The 15,134-nt window shown below is 39.5% G+C and overlaps 1 protein-coding gene across 10 annotated transcripts in view; it reads left to right on the forward strand.

Moving 5' to 3' along the window:
* The first annotated feature begins 8,642 nt into the window (after positions 1-8,642).
* RNF144A (ring finger protein 144A) overlaps positions 8,643-15,134 on the forward strand; it is a 161,362-nt gene continuing 154,870 nt past the window's right edge. For 3 of the 10 annotated variants that reach the window (XM_074288079.1, XM_074288083.1, XM_074288078.1), the window contains exons 1-2: positions 9,069-9,246; positions 11,649-11,692. Coding sequence is in view for 3 of the 10 variants with exons in the window: in XM_074288075.1 (XP_074144176.1) it covers positions 11,632-11,692 (61 nt within the window). In the remaining 7 variants the exon portion in view is untranslated. Of the gene's footprint in view, positions 8,662-9,068; positions 9,247-9,665; positions 9,685-10,364; positions 11,693-15,134 lie in introns of those variants that run through there. The other 7 variants (XM_074288075.1, XM_074288077.1, XM_074288085.1 and 4 more) reach the window with 6 other exon arrangements.

Consider the following 15,134-nt stretch of genomic DNA (forward strand, 5'->3'; position numbering starts at 1 on the left):
CTCATAGAGAAGATAAATAGTAATCATTTCTGGTTTGGCCAAAAACCCTGAGAGTCTTTCCTCCCAGAGTTATTTATTTAGATTTTTTTTTTTTTTTTGACTAGGTGAAAAAGGCCATTGTTAGCTTCAATTGTTTTCTAGTCTTAATCATAGATGGGTGTGGCCTAAATCATTAAATATCTTTGGGCAAGATCTCCATTGCTTCCAGAGCCATATCCAGTCTTCTTAATCTATATCTGACCACTGAAATCAGATGGTTCTGGAAGTGAAAATGAGGCAAGTGACTTTGTATAGCCCTCCCTCACTTAAATTCATTCACTTGCATGTCAGGGCATCACCTGGCAAAATCATGATGAACAAACAATAACAACAACAGTAACAACAATTTAACTTGCCATGCTGTTACATAACCTTCTCTCATCCAAGGATCCCTCACTTATCTTCTCACCCTATCTTTTACCTCCTCTTTATCCCATTCCCATTAATCCATAGGCCTTATAACACTCATTAATCTATAAACCCTTCTATACTTCCACTTTTTTATTCCTTTCCTCCTTATTTCTGTATAGATTTTGGAGGGTCTATAGCCTTCATGATATATACACAATAAATACACATATACATATACATATGTATACATATAGATATATATGTATATATACATACACACATTTATGTATATGTATTATTCCCTGGAAAATATACTGTTAAGGTAAGTTAACTCATCCATAGCATTCAAAACTTCTCCACTTGCAGTACCTGATAGTTCCACTAACATATGGATGGTGTGGTGCTGGTTGATGGAACACCTGCATTTTCTTGGTGTTAATTGTTAGGCCAGAATTAGCACAAACAGCAGAGAATCAATCCACACTTTGTTTCATCTCAGCTTTGGAGGCTGCATTGAGCTCATAATCATCTTGCAAACAAAAATGCATTCACTTTAGTTTTGGCTTGTAGCCTTTTCAAGTTGAAGAATTTACCATCAGTGCAATAATTGACTTTGATGCCTCATTAAAGCTATTTGACATCCTGGCTAAAAATATCATGCTAAAAATCAGTCTTGCTTCACCCCCTGGGTGCTTGGGAAAGCTCAAGAGCTGCCTTGGGAGGCTTGGAGGGAAAGTGTGGGAGAAGAGAGAGCTATTAGACTGACTACCAAACTGGAAGTCTACAGAGCCTATGAACTGACCTCATGATTGTACTCCCGTGAAACCTGGACAGTACAGCAGTGCCATGCCAGGAAACAGAATCTCTTCCATTTGAATTGTCTTGGGGAGATTCTGAAGATCACCTGGTAGTGTAAAATACCAGATACTGAGGTCCTTTCTCAAACTAAATTGGACAGTAGAAATTCTACTGCAGAAAGCACAACTCTGTTTAAATTGTTTAAATGCCAAATGGACACTTGTCAAAAAGACTATTTTACACACAAGAGCTTACAAGGTGGTCAGAAGAAAAGATACAAGGACACTCTAAGAACTTTAGAACTGATTGTATGACGTGGGAGACACTGGCGCAGGACTGCCCAGCATGGGCATCATCAGACAAGGTGCTAATCTGTGAGCAAAGCAGAACTGAACTGGTCCAGAAGAAATGTGAGTTGTATAAGAATCCACACCAAATGTTCATTCACAGAGACTATTTGTGTCAGGGCATTCTAAGCTTCTATTGGTCTGATCAGCCACAGTTGGACACACTAATGATAATAACAGAGTGATGTCCTTTTGGTTCTCTTTGAGAATAAAGGACAATAACCAACTAACCATGCATTGTTCTCTATTTAACCCATTCCCAACGTGAGTAGGTTTTCAGAACTACCAGCCTGAAGAGAGAATTCTTTAAATGAAAGATGGTCAAATAGAAAACTTTTGGGTCTCCAAATTTTCTTAAAAAATAAAAATAAAAAAAGAGAATATCACCTCAGAGGTAATATAGAAAAATAAATAAAACTTATGAAAAGAGTAAAGAAGTTATTTTCCTAAAACAACTAGGGAAGACTGATCTCTTGGGGCAGAGATTCAGACTGAGTGAAGACCTACCCTGCAGAATCAACAAGCCACAAATCCTGAGGGCAGCTGGGATAGGGAGGCAGTTTCAGTTTTAGCCTTAGAAAATTTCATCTCACCCACTATGTGGAGGTCTGCTGAGAGAAAAATCATCTTCCCCTGCCATGAGGCACCAAGTAGACTAGATGGCAGACGAGTGTCTGGGTCCCTTGCTGTGGGGGAGGAGGAGCTAGCACACACCTACTGAGTACAGCAGCAGTGCAACAGGGCCCTTGCTGGTTGTAGGCACCTGCAGGAGAGCAGAATACCTGGATCTGAGTTCCAAGGCAGAGAGAATAGATGCGTTTGTAGATTCCTGAGGGATGGAAAGACGCAAGATCATTTGAGGGACAGCTTGAATCAGGACACTGGCTGTGGCTTAGAAGTGGAGAGCCCAAGATTGAGATCCAGAACAGCCTTCAGGAAAAATACAATAAGGACCCAAGACTTGTTATATTATTCCCCATACTTCAGACTAGAATTTTATTACATTAATAGCTGCTGAAAACAAAACAAACAAAAATGAGTAAGCAAAGGAATAAGAACCCAACCATAGATAGATATTATGGGGATAGAAAGATATGGGTTAATATTCAGAAGAAGACAATGAATTTTTTAAAAAGGTACTTCTTTTTCAATGAGAGAATCATTGAATAGTTTCAAGCACAAAAAGAATTCTTGAAAGAACTTAAAAAGAACTTTAAAAATTAAGTATGAGAGATGGAGGAAAAATTAGAAAAAAATACGAACAAGAAAATTATGAAATATTAGAACTTAAGATAAAATTCAACACATAACATCCGGGAGAAATATAAGGTAAACATTAAAGACTAAAAGGAATTCAATAAGGTGAAATTGTTCACTTATATGTAAAAATATTATCAGTACTCTTCTGATACTTGGATAGTTTGACTTGGACTGAGTTGAGTTTGGTGATTCTAAAAAAGTAAAACTCTAGGTAAAGACAACATAATTTTTTAAAATGACAGTTTTATCTATCTAAATTATTCAATGTTGTCTCAATTAAATTATTAAAAAATTCTCACTGAGTTAGAAAAACTAATAACAAAGCTCATTGGGAAGAATAAAAGATGAGAAAAATCAAAGAAACCAGGGAAAAAGATGTAAAGGAAATAGATTAAGTAGTATCAGATCTTAAATTATATTATAAGGTGAGAACAATGTTGAAGTGCAAAATAGATAATTTCAATTATTTTTAACTAAAATTGTAATATAATAAATTGTATAAATAAAAGAAATTTAGAAAACTGGAGTGAAAAAACTTTCTCTTTAAGATTACGGGAAATCATCCCCCAGATAACACACCATGACCAAACAGGATTTATACCAGGAATGCAGGGCTAGTTCGGTATTAGAAAAACTATTAACATAACTGACTATATCAATAACCAAATTAACAAAAAAAATATGATTATCTCAATATATGCAGAAAAAACATTTGATAAAATCCAACACCCATTCCTATTAAATTTTTTCCTTAAAATACTCAGTGGCATATATTTAAAATCATCAGGGCAGCTAGGTGGATAGAGCACCAGCCTTGAAGTCAGGAGGATCTGAGTTCAAATTTGGTCAATTTGTCTCAGATACTTAATTCTGCCTAGCTGTGTAACCCTGGGCAAGGCACTTAACTCCAATTGCCTCAGGAAAAAAAAAAAAGAGTTGGTTAAAACCATCAGTAAACATCATATGTAATGGGGATAAACTGGAACCATTCCTAATAAGATCAGAGATAAAACAAGGATGCCCACTATCACCATTACTATTCAATCCTATATTAGAAATACTAGCGTTGGCAATAAGAGATGAAAAAGAGATTAACGAAATTAGAGTAGGTAATGAGGAAACTAAATTATCACTCTTTGCAAATAATATGATAGTATATTTAGAGAACCCCAGAGAATCAACTAAAAAGCTATTAGAAATAATTCACAATTTTAGCAAAGTTGCAGGATACAAAATAAATTCACATAAATCATCAGCATTTGTATACCTCACTAACAAAATCCAATAGCAATACAAAGAGAAATTCCATTTAAAATAACTGTCAATAGTATAAAATGTTTGGGAATCTATCTGCCAAGGGACAGTCAGGAACTATATGGGTAAAACTACAAAACACCTTCCACACAAATAAAGTCAGATCTAAACAACCGGAAAAATACCAAGTGCTCTTGGATGGGTCGATTGAATCTAATAAAGATGACAATACTACCTAAATTAATCTATTTGTTTAGTGCTATACCAATTAAACTCCCAAGAAACTATTTTATTGACCTAGAAAAATAACAACAAAATTCATCTAGAAGAACAAAAGGTCAAGAATTTCAAGGGAATTAATGAAATTAATGAATTAATGAAAAAAAATCAAATGAAGGTGGCCTAGATGGACTAGATCTAAAACTATATTATAAAGCAGCGGTCATCAAAACCATTTGATACTGGCTAAGACATAGACTAGTTGATCAGTGGAATAGGTTAGGTTCACAGAACAAAATAGTTAATAACTATAACAATCTAGTGTTTGACAAACCCAAACACCCCATTTTGGGGATAAGAATTCACTATTTGACAAAAAGTGCTGGGAAAATTGGAAATTCTAGTATGGCAGAAACTAGGCATTGACCCACACTTAACATTGTATACCAAGATTAGGTCAAAATGGGTTCATGATCTAGGCATAAAGAATGAGATTATAGAATAAATTAGAAGAACATAGGACAGTCTATCTCTCAGACCTGTGGAGGAGGGAAGGAATTTGTGACTAAAGAAAAATTAGACATCATTATTGATCACAAAATTGATAATTTTGATTATATTAAGTTAAAAAGTTTTTATACAAATAAAATTAATGCAGACAAGATTAGAAGGGAAGCTTAAACTGGGAAAACTTTTACATTCAAAGGTTCTGACTAAAGGCCTCATTTCCAAAATATATAGAGAATTGACTCTAATTCATAAGAAATCAAATCATTCTCCCAAAAAGATTTTAAAGGAAGGAAAGGGACCTCCGCATGTGCAAAAATGTTTGTGGCAGCCCTCTTTGTAGTGACCAGAAACTGGAAACTGAATGGATACCTATTAATTGAAGAATGGTTGAATAAATTGTGGTATATGAATATTATTGTTCTGTAAGAAATGACCAACAGGATGATTTCATAGAGGCCTGAAGAGACTTACATTATTTGATGCTAAATGGAATGAGCAGAACCAGGAGATCACTATACACGGCAATAGCAAGACTATATGATGATCAATTCTGATGGACGTCACTCTTTTCAACAATGAGAGGATTCAAATCAGTTCCAATTGTTCAGTAATGAAGAGAGCCATCTATATCCAGAGAGAGGACTATAGGAAATAAGTGTGGAACACAACATAGCATTTCCACTCTTTCTCTTATTGTTTGCTTGCATTTTGTTCCTTCTCAAGTTTTTTTCTTTCTTTCTAGATCCAATTTTTCTTGTGTAGCAAGATAACTGTATAAATATGTATATGCATATTAGATTTAACTTATTTTAACATATTTAATATGTATTGGACTACCTGCCATCTAGGGGAGGGGGAAGAAGGAGAGGAAAATTTGGAACAGAAGGTTTTGCAAGGGTCAATGTTGAAAAAATTACCCATTCATATGTTTTGTAAATAAAAGCTATAATAATAAAAACATTAAAAAAACTTTCTCTTTAAAAAATACTTATTCTCTTTTGACATTTATTCTTATAATATTTTGCTTTCCATTTTTTCCCTCCCATACCTTTTGAGCCAGCAATAACTCTACTAGGTCTCTATCCTAAAAAAGCTATAAAAAAATGGAAAAGAACCCATGTGTATAAACATGATAGCAGCTCTCTTTATAGTGGCAAGAATTGGAAATCGAGGGGATGTTCAGCAAGTAGAGAATGTCTGAACAAATTGTGGCATATGAATGTAATGGAATATTATTTTTCTATAAGAAATGATGAACAGGTAGATTTCAGAGAAACCTGGAAAGACTTATATAAATCAATGCTAAACACTCATCTCCAGTGCTACCTAGTTGCTAATGTGGTAGATATTTAAATGTTTGTTTCCTTCCCTTTTAATTCCAGTTCTGATGATCGTCTCTTCCTTATAAAAGGAAATCTTTCTGCCTATTTCTTGTGCATAATGAATGGCAATAATCACAAGTATCATTATCTTCATATGGGAGCAATAGAGGAGTTAAAAAACACTAATATCTCTTCTCAGTGTTAGAGCCAAAACTTGAAAGATCTTTTGACCTTTAAGCACAGTGCTCTTTCTCCCAGGCCATACTTTAATAGGATTTTTATATCTCTATCTTTCATATTCTTTAAAGATGAACCATGAGCTAAGCCCCAAACTGAATAGGAAGTAGAGCTTGTGTTTATCCAACATCATTCATTTCTGCCAAAGTCCATATCTTTAATACGGCGATTCTCTATATGACTACACATTTAAGGCTACTATGATCTCATAAGATATTAAATGACAAGGGGTCTAAAATATGAATGGCAGGACACAAGCTGAAGCTGAGCAGGCTTTAACATAAGGTGGACAAAGATCAACATGGTAGAATTATCAAGGACAATTATGACTATAATAGGATGCTACCAGTCATGTGGCTAGAGCACAGGACATTCTGCATATTAAAAGAATCAAAGGAAGGTCTGCAACATTTGGGGAGAGTTTCATTAAGGAGCAAGAACCTGAAGATCTTGAGACCTTTGAGACCGTTAGTTAAATTCTATCATTTCATCGATGAGGAACTTCAGGGCCATATAATTTGCATTCTAATTCAAACAAGCTATAAATATTAGAACTTGGATTCAAGCTGAGCTTCTCTGACTCTAAATACTGTGCTATTTATGCTGTATTTCACCGTCTCATGTGATGACAAGAATCCAAAAATAAATAGCACAGGATGAGAAGGAATGGATAGCTTGAGAGCTAAACCAATGGAGCTATTTCTCAAATCAACCAATAAAGAAATTAATCAATTATCTAGCATTTATTCAATACCTTTTGTGTCTAAGAGGCAGGTTGGCTTGCAGTCTACAAGTCAAAAAGTCTTATGTTTGAGTCTAATTTCTGACACACACATTGGCTTGAGGCCGGCTTCTCAAACTACGCGGGGCCAGATGAAGCCTTGAGGACATTTTGCACCCCGTGGGTTATGGCAAATGGGCTGAGAGGCGGAGCCAGAGTTCGAGGTTTTTTTTTTTTTTTTTAAATATAGTCCGGCCCTCCCACAGTCTGAGGGACAGTGAACCGGCCCCCTACTTAAAAAATTTGAGGATCATGTTAGAGAATCTACTTAATATCCTCATACCCAAAGTAAACTGTGGCGTTAAGTGGTAGAGTAATTGCTGATCATCACTGGTACGGAGAAAACTCTTGCCAGTTTTCTATGGCAATAAAATCATTAGTAGGATAAAAAGGAAGTTGTTTTTACTTGTTTTTGCACTGGGATACAGATATTAACGTGAGCTGGATTCTGTATCAATGAAGCAGAGATGTCTTAGGGATCATCTCAGAAGAGAGCATTGGTTAAACCATCAAAAAAAGGAGAATGGACTGGATTGCCAGGCAGGTAATGCAAGATATATCCTCTCCATAGTGAGTGTGGCGAGGAGGGGGCTCCCTAACAATAGTGAAAATTAAGAATGGCCTCTAAAAGGAAGGACAGCAGTATGAGGAGGAAGGAGAACATTCCACTCCTGAGATTCAGCCATTTCAAAAGCATGGGGATGGGAAGGAAAATATGTTTAGGAAACAGCAAATAGGCCAGCCTGATGAAGAAAAAGAAAGAGGGTATTTGGGGGTAATTGGCCTAGAAAAACAGGCGATACCAAATTGTAGTAGGCAATAGGGAGCCAGGGAGGCTTCTTGAGCAAGACTGTCATAGCTATCTCCTAAAGGAGATCATGAATCCCTCTAAGCAGCTAGATCATTACAAAAAAGCAGCAGGGTGAATACAGAGTTGCTTTGCGGGTCCCTGTTCTGATGAGACTGACTTTCTACGAGACCTTTCAAAAATCACCTACCTTTGGGAGTCAGGGGCCGTCCCTGATCAGATGAGATAATAGGTCAAGTGCTTTGCTGCTTGGCTCATAAATGCTTGTTGACTGATTGACCTTAAAATTATAGATAAATGTTAGCTATTATCATTATTATTATTCCCTTTAAAATGAAGAGGTTGCGCTAGGTGACCTTTTCCCGCTCTGACATTTTGGGACTCATTATTGCCATTGCAGCGGCTCGTTCCTTGTCATTTCTAGAGAAATGATTGCCAGATGAGATGAGCCTTAGTCATCAAAAGCGACATCTGGAGCCAGAGAACCTTTCTCTTAGCAGGGCCGGGAAGGAGAAGGGGATTAATGAGGAAAAGCAGTGCAAGAATCATTATTTCAGTGCCTTGCATTCTAAACTAAGCCTCTGCCTCCAAGTCCAGTCCTAAGTGTGGCCGAAGGCCGTAAACAGATGGGGGACCGTCTAAATGCAGCCGTATCTCTTTTCAGAGGGGATGGATCAGGCTCCCAGGCTTAGATCCGGGATTTTCTTTAAGGAAGGGCCGGTCTGGAGGAGAAAGGTAAGAGGAAGCTTGATCCGGACTAGATGCTTTCTCCTGCTTGCTTCTTCGTCCCTTTGGCCGGCAGAGGGAGCTAGCTGCGCTCGCGCTCAGAGGGGTGGGGGCAGGCGGTGGTCTTCAAAGGCAAAGGCTGCAGCAAAACCCCTGACGCTCATGGCGTCTTTGTGCTCAGACTGGCGGCTTTTTCTGCTCCCTTTTCCCTTTCATTCATTACCTCTCTTCTTACTCCTCTTTTTCTCTCCTTCCCCCTAACATTTTAAGGGCTGGGGCGGAGGTGGAGGGACGGGCGGGGGAATACAATAAAGAGAAACCACTGCAGACTGCCCCAGCCAGACCTTGGAGCGGCGCGCGGCGGAGCCCAGAGCCGGGCCTGCGCGCGCTGGGCAGGGCGCGGGCTGAGAGCAGGGGGGCGTGGGGAGCACTCGGTGCCCGGAGGAGGGGCGGCGGCGGCGGGAGCTGCAGCTGCTGCAGTGTCCGCTCGGGAGGGAGACACACACACAGAGGCAGAAGATTGCGCAGCCCCGAGGAGGCCGTGCCCGTGCCCGTGCCCGCGCCCGCCACGGCAGAACTGCGGCAAACACTCAGGTAAAGGAAGGAGCGGCCGCTCAGACCCCTTTGTATGCGCAGTGCGGAGCCTTCGGGGAAGGATTCAGGGGAGGAGGAGGAGGAGGAGGAGGAGGAGGAGGAGGAGGAGGAGGAGGAGGAGGAGGAGGAGGAGGAGGAAGAGGAGGAGGAGGAGGAGGAGGAGGAGGACGGAGAGGAGTGGAGGGAGCCTGTCCGTCAGTCTTGCCGCCCGCTAGCCCGCCCGCCCGATCTGCGATGGCTCGCTCTGTCGCATCCGGAGCAGAAGCTGAGGAGCCGGAGGATGCGGCTCCAGCTTGGCGGAGCCGGGCCGTCTCCGCGATGGCTCTCGGGATCTGCTCCCACTGCTGCGGACAGCTCTTCGGTGTGCTGGCAGTGAGGCGGGCGGGCGGGCAGGGAGGAAGCGTTGCCTTTGGCCTTGACTGCCCTGGGAGCTGGTTTGTATGTTTGTGCGGACGGCGGGGACCGGCGCACGGAGGAAGGGGTTAGAGGGACTCTTTGGAGGGGGCCAGCTTCTGTCCTTTGAGAGGACTGGGGTGGGGGTGAGTCCAACGACCCCCCTGGTGAATCTTCTACAGCATTGTTAGTGCTTTCACGTCCTCCCCCACTTCTCCCCTCCCCCTCCCCTGCCCTTTGCCAGTTTGGGAAGCACCCCCCCCCCTTATTTTTCCTGCAGGGACGCCGTCGCTAACGGGCGGAGTGGGGTGCAGGGGAGGTGGTCGTAAACCTGAGCGCTTAGCTCCTGGCGCCCTTGAGCCCCACGTTCCTCCCTTTCCTGAAGACCGGGAGCAGGCTTGGATTTTGGAAGAGCTAGGGTGGGGTTGGAGGGCGAGGGGATTGTCTAGGTCAGGTTCCTGCGGGAAGGAGAGTGGGAGCTGGGAACAGAGAAGGTCAAGGTTGGGGGCGTGCTTTTCTCCCTTCAGCACGGAGAGGGTTTGTGCAGCGCAGTTCCTCCCAGCGGTGACAGCTGCTGCCGCCATCCCCACCCCTGCCCTTCTCCTCTCCCGTCTCCCTGCTTAGGGCACGAAACTGTCAATAGATAATCAAAACCCAGCCCCGGCTCGCGAGCATGCAGACGCGGCGGGGCGTCCGGGGGTGGGGGGAGGGGGCTGCGGCAGCGCCGCTTCTGGATCTGGAGGAGAGGGCTAATGCATGTGGAGAGAAGGGGACGTCCGGCGGTGGGGGATGACCTCTCCCCACGGTCTCTCTCCTTTGGCTGAAAGGGTCCTTTCATTCATTGCAGAGCTAGACTGGGAACTATTTAATTTTGTCTTTGTGCTCCCAGCGCCTAGTGCTAATGAACACTCATTAAAAACCCGATCATTTATTCCCGGTTGAGGTTCTTGGACCATATCTTACCTCTTTCTTCAAGATTTGGGCTCACCACCTTACTAGGGGATAGGGGAACAACATGACGTAACACTTCGCTCTGTTATGCCATTATTGATGATAGCTCTTTAATGAGGATTAGAATGGTCACAAAAGCAGAATCAGAGGACTAAAAGCGATTCTAGATAGGATCTAATAACAATGACACAAGAGCTTCCGTTTCTGAAGCACTTTACTTAATCTTCGGCAAGGTAGGTACTGTAAGTATCACCCTTGTGTGTTTCTCCTAACTCAGAGAGGGGAGGGGCCTTGCTTGAGGACGTGCAGCTTCTCATTGGCAGGACTAAGACTAGAACCCATACCTCTTGGCCTCCTCTAATTCTTCTTCAGCTCACTTGCCTTTTCATGTATTTTTTTTAAATAATATTTTATGCTGCTGAGGTTTTCCCTGGGTTAACAATGGGCTCTGCTTAAAGCATTTTTAATATATTATATATAAAAATGCTTTAGGAAAAGCAGAGAGACCACTCTCACTTTACCAAAGGGTGAAAAGCTGTGGTGTCCTAGAATCTATAATTCTTACATAATCCATACCCGTGCTATAAGGCCTCCAGCCGGTTTCTCGAAACTGAAATAGATAATTTATGGGAAGATGCCTCTTTATGCAGGACTGGGGAAAAACCGTTTGTGGGAATCGGTGCTGGGATTTTTCCCTCTTTTATTTTATCATTTGTGAAAATACGAATATAAGAAACATCTGTGATGTACTGTGATTCCCCTCATCTACAAATTATTAGATAGATGGATGAAATAATTTAATCTTCTTAATTTAGAGTATAATGTTTCCTTGCAAATATATGAATAAGTTCGTAAGGGAAAATAAATTAGGAGGCCTTTAAAAGGGGAGCAGATGGACAAAGACATTTCAGTATTCTAAAGAACAAGCTCTGTGACCTTGAGCAATAACTTCCTTTCTCTGGGCCTCAGTTTCTTTCTCAGTGAAATAATGAGTTTGGATGGTGTTCTTAAAACAATCAGTTCTAAAAATAGTCTATTTCTATGATTCTGTCTTCTAGGTGGAGCTCTATTGATGGACTACTAACTAGCTGCTTACATACTTGTAAGTCTTAAAAAAGATCACCTTTTTTTTTTCTTGCAAAAGGGATAAATTATCCACTAAAGATATAACACTTTTCTATATCTTAATTTAAGAATTTGGATTAAAAAAAATGTTTTTGAAAAGAAAAAAGAACACTTAAAAAAAAAGTTTTCCAATAGAGTCCCTCTTCTTTTTAAAAATGTATTTTTCTTTAAGATAAACCCAAGGGCAAGAGTTTTTAACCTTTATGTTTATGTGTGTGTGTGTGTGTGTGTGTGTGTGTGTGTGTGTGTGTGTGTGTGTGTACCATAAATTCTTTTGGCATTCTGGTGAAGTCTACAGACCTCACCTGGAAATAATGTTTTTAAATCTGTAAAATAAAGTACAAAGCATAAAAAAGCCCAATTATTTTGATATATATATATGTATGTATATATATATATCTATATATATGTATATGTGTATATGTATATACGTATCCATTCATCCCTTCATCCATCCATATATAGCTACATATAGTTTCAACATATTACCAAAAAACAACAGCCAGCGCCTTTATGAGCCTTTGATTAAAAACCTTTGCCTGGGGCAACTAAAAAGTATAATAAATTCATCATATCAATGTCCTCTAGAAATCTAAGAAAAGCATTCTTTCTAAAAAAATCAAATTTTCAAACATTGTTTTGGTGATCCTTGCAAACAACCATCAATCAACAGTTATTTTGCAGCTCTTACCTGCTTAGTACTAAATATACAAAGGCAGAAATGAAATAATTCTTACTCTCCAGAAGCTTATGCTTTGTGCCAGGGGGCATATCCATACACACATATGCATACACATTTGTATGTATATCTATATACGCATTTTTATGTATATACATATAAAAATACATGCATATACACATAAACACACAAAATAAAAGCAAGATCATTGGGAGGGGATTTGATACAAAGGTACAAATTGGGTGATAGGATTTTAACTGTAGGTGTAAGGAACAACTAAATGGATCAGCACTTTCACTGCATGGAAGAAGTGAAACAAGATGAGCCTAATTTTTTAGAAGTGTTCTGGAAAATAATAAAATCCAGCTTAAACATTTAGTTTCACAGGGAATTCCCCACCTCTTTTTTTGGTCCAGAAATCATTTATATTTGAGCTGCATTTCTTGCATTTCCCCTTCTTTTTTACTCCTAATCTTGGTGACAGACCCTAAATTTCTAAGGAGGCAATTATGAGATAGATACACACACACACACACACACACACACACACACACACAAACTTTGGAAAGTGGGAGGCAAGAAATGGTGAGAAATGGACATGGGAAAGTGGGAGGCACAAGGATATGTATTCAGAGAATTATAAATGTACCTGCTCTATATATACTCAAGGAATATCCAGTCAGACACTATAAATGGTTACAATTATTACCACAGACTCTTTCCTGCCAAAAACTGTTTTTTGAGTCTGGGTATAGAGGAAAGAACACTGGCCTTGAAGTCAGAAGTAGTCTCTTGCTAGCTTTGGCTATGTCTTTGGCTAATCCTGCTAAGGTGTACACCATAGTTATCTGAAAAGTGGGCCTAATATAGTATTACCAACTCTATCTCTTATAAGAGTACTTATGAAGTATATATTTTGTAAATCTAATTGTGCTGCAAATATAACTTATATTTTACTAGTTAATATGAATTTGAGAGGCAGTATTCCATAGAAAATAGAGAACTATCTTTAGAAGTGACATGTAATAGTGGATATACCTGGGTATAACCCAGGTATAATCTGGGACAAGTCACTTTACCCCTCATTGTGGCAGATGGCCCTGTTAGACTTTTACATTGCTGAGCAGGTGCTGATCTATATTGGTAGAGATAATTTTCTTACTGAGTCGTCCATATACCAGTGGAAGCACCAGTCTGGTTTAAAAAAACATCCATCCAAAATTTATTAATCACCTACTATGTACCAGACACTATATTCTGTGTAGGGCAACAACAACAACAAAAAAGAAATGATTGGATACACCTGTTTCTAGTGGATCAAAAACCACAATTGGAGAGCTGCTTCCTGGAAGCACTTAAATTCTGTAGTCCAGCCATATTATAGGTTTAATTGACTATTGATGCTGGCCTGGGAATCTAACCCCTTTTATAACTATTTTTTCCTATGAGAAAATGAACCCCAAATAATCATGTAAGAGATAAACCTTTGGAATATAGCCCATCTACAAGTTGGCAACTGCCTGGATGTGAGATGTGGCAGCCAAGAAATGTAACAGAATCTTAGACCACATAATGTCTTGTACCAGGGATTTAATAGTACTGTTCTATGCTTCCCTAGTTATACCATGCCAGGAATATTGTGTTCAGTTCTGGGCACCACATTTTAGGAAGGAACATTGATAAACCCGAGAGCATCCATGTGAGGGAGATTGGATCTGGAAAGACCCTTGATATAATAATTGTTTTAAGGAACTGGGAGTATTTACCCTGGAGAAGAAAACATTTGGAGTGGATGAGGGTGGGATTTTAAGCATTTTAAATGATTTTAGGGATTTCATGTGGAAGTGAGTTTTATGTGGCCCCAGAGGGCAGAATTAGAAGCTAGTGGGTAGCTGTTGAAGTCTATAAATTTAATCTTTATATAGAAAAAAAAAATCTTAATGATTAAAACTGTCCTAAAGTGGAATGAATTGCTTCCAGAGAGAATGGGTCTCCCTTCCCTGGAAGTCTTTAAGCAAAAAAATTACTTTCTTAAGTTAGTTATAGAGAGAATTCTAACTTAGAAATAGGTTGTACTAAAATGATTTTTGAGAGCCCTTCCAACACTGAAATACTGTTATCTTTTTATAATGGTCCACAGAAATTGAGTGAGGAGGATACTCTTTGCTTTCCTGTTGTCTATGTGTATATAATAGAGAAAAATGGGAAGGTCTGAATTAAAGGATATTTTTATTTCTTCATGAAAAGCAGAATCTTGTAAGAAAGACTTATTCTATGTGAGATGTAGTATCCCCCCAGTGTTCTTCATTCTGCTTCTTAGATATACCCAATCAGGAAGTAGTTTTACTTCTACCCATAATAGATAACCATGTCACAGAATTTCAGTTCATTAGAAAGGAATTTAGGGATCATCAATGTCAATTTCCTCATTTTATAGACTAGGAAAATGAGGCCTTGACCAAAGTTTTGCAACTTATTAATGACAGAATCCTATCTGTATTTACTGTAGTCTTTTTTTCTGCTGTTTAAGATTGTCTCTTGGTCATTTCACAGATGAAAAAACTGAGGATGAGAAAGGTCAAATGACAACCTAAATTATACAGTAATTGCCTCTATTGTGTCCCCTATTTTTTTCCAGTGTTCTCAGTAAAGACCCCCTTAGTGCCTCCTCTTTTTTCACAGTCTGTGATTTAATACTGAGCTTTCTTGTTTCCAGACCCTTCTCCTAAAGCCTTCAAAG

Source organism: Sminthopsis crassicaudata, chromosome 2, assembly GCF_048593235.1.
Source record: "Sminthopsis crassicaudata isolate SCR6 chromosome 2, ASM4859323v1, whole genome shotgun sequence".
NCBI classification, from domain to species: Eukaryota; Metazoa; Chordata; class Mammalia; order Dasyuromorphia; family Dasyuridae; genus Sminthopsis; species Sminthopsis crassicaudata.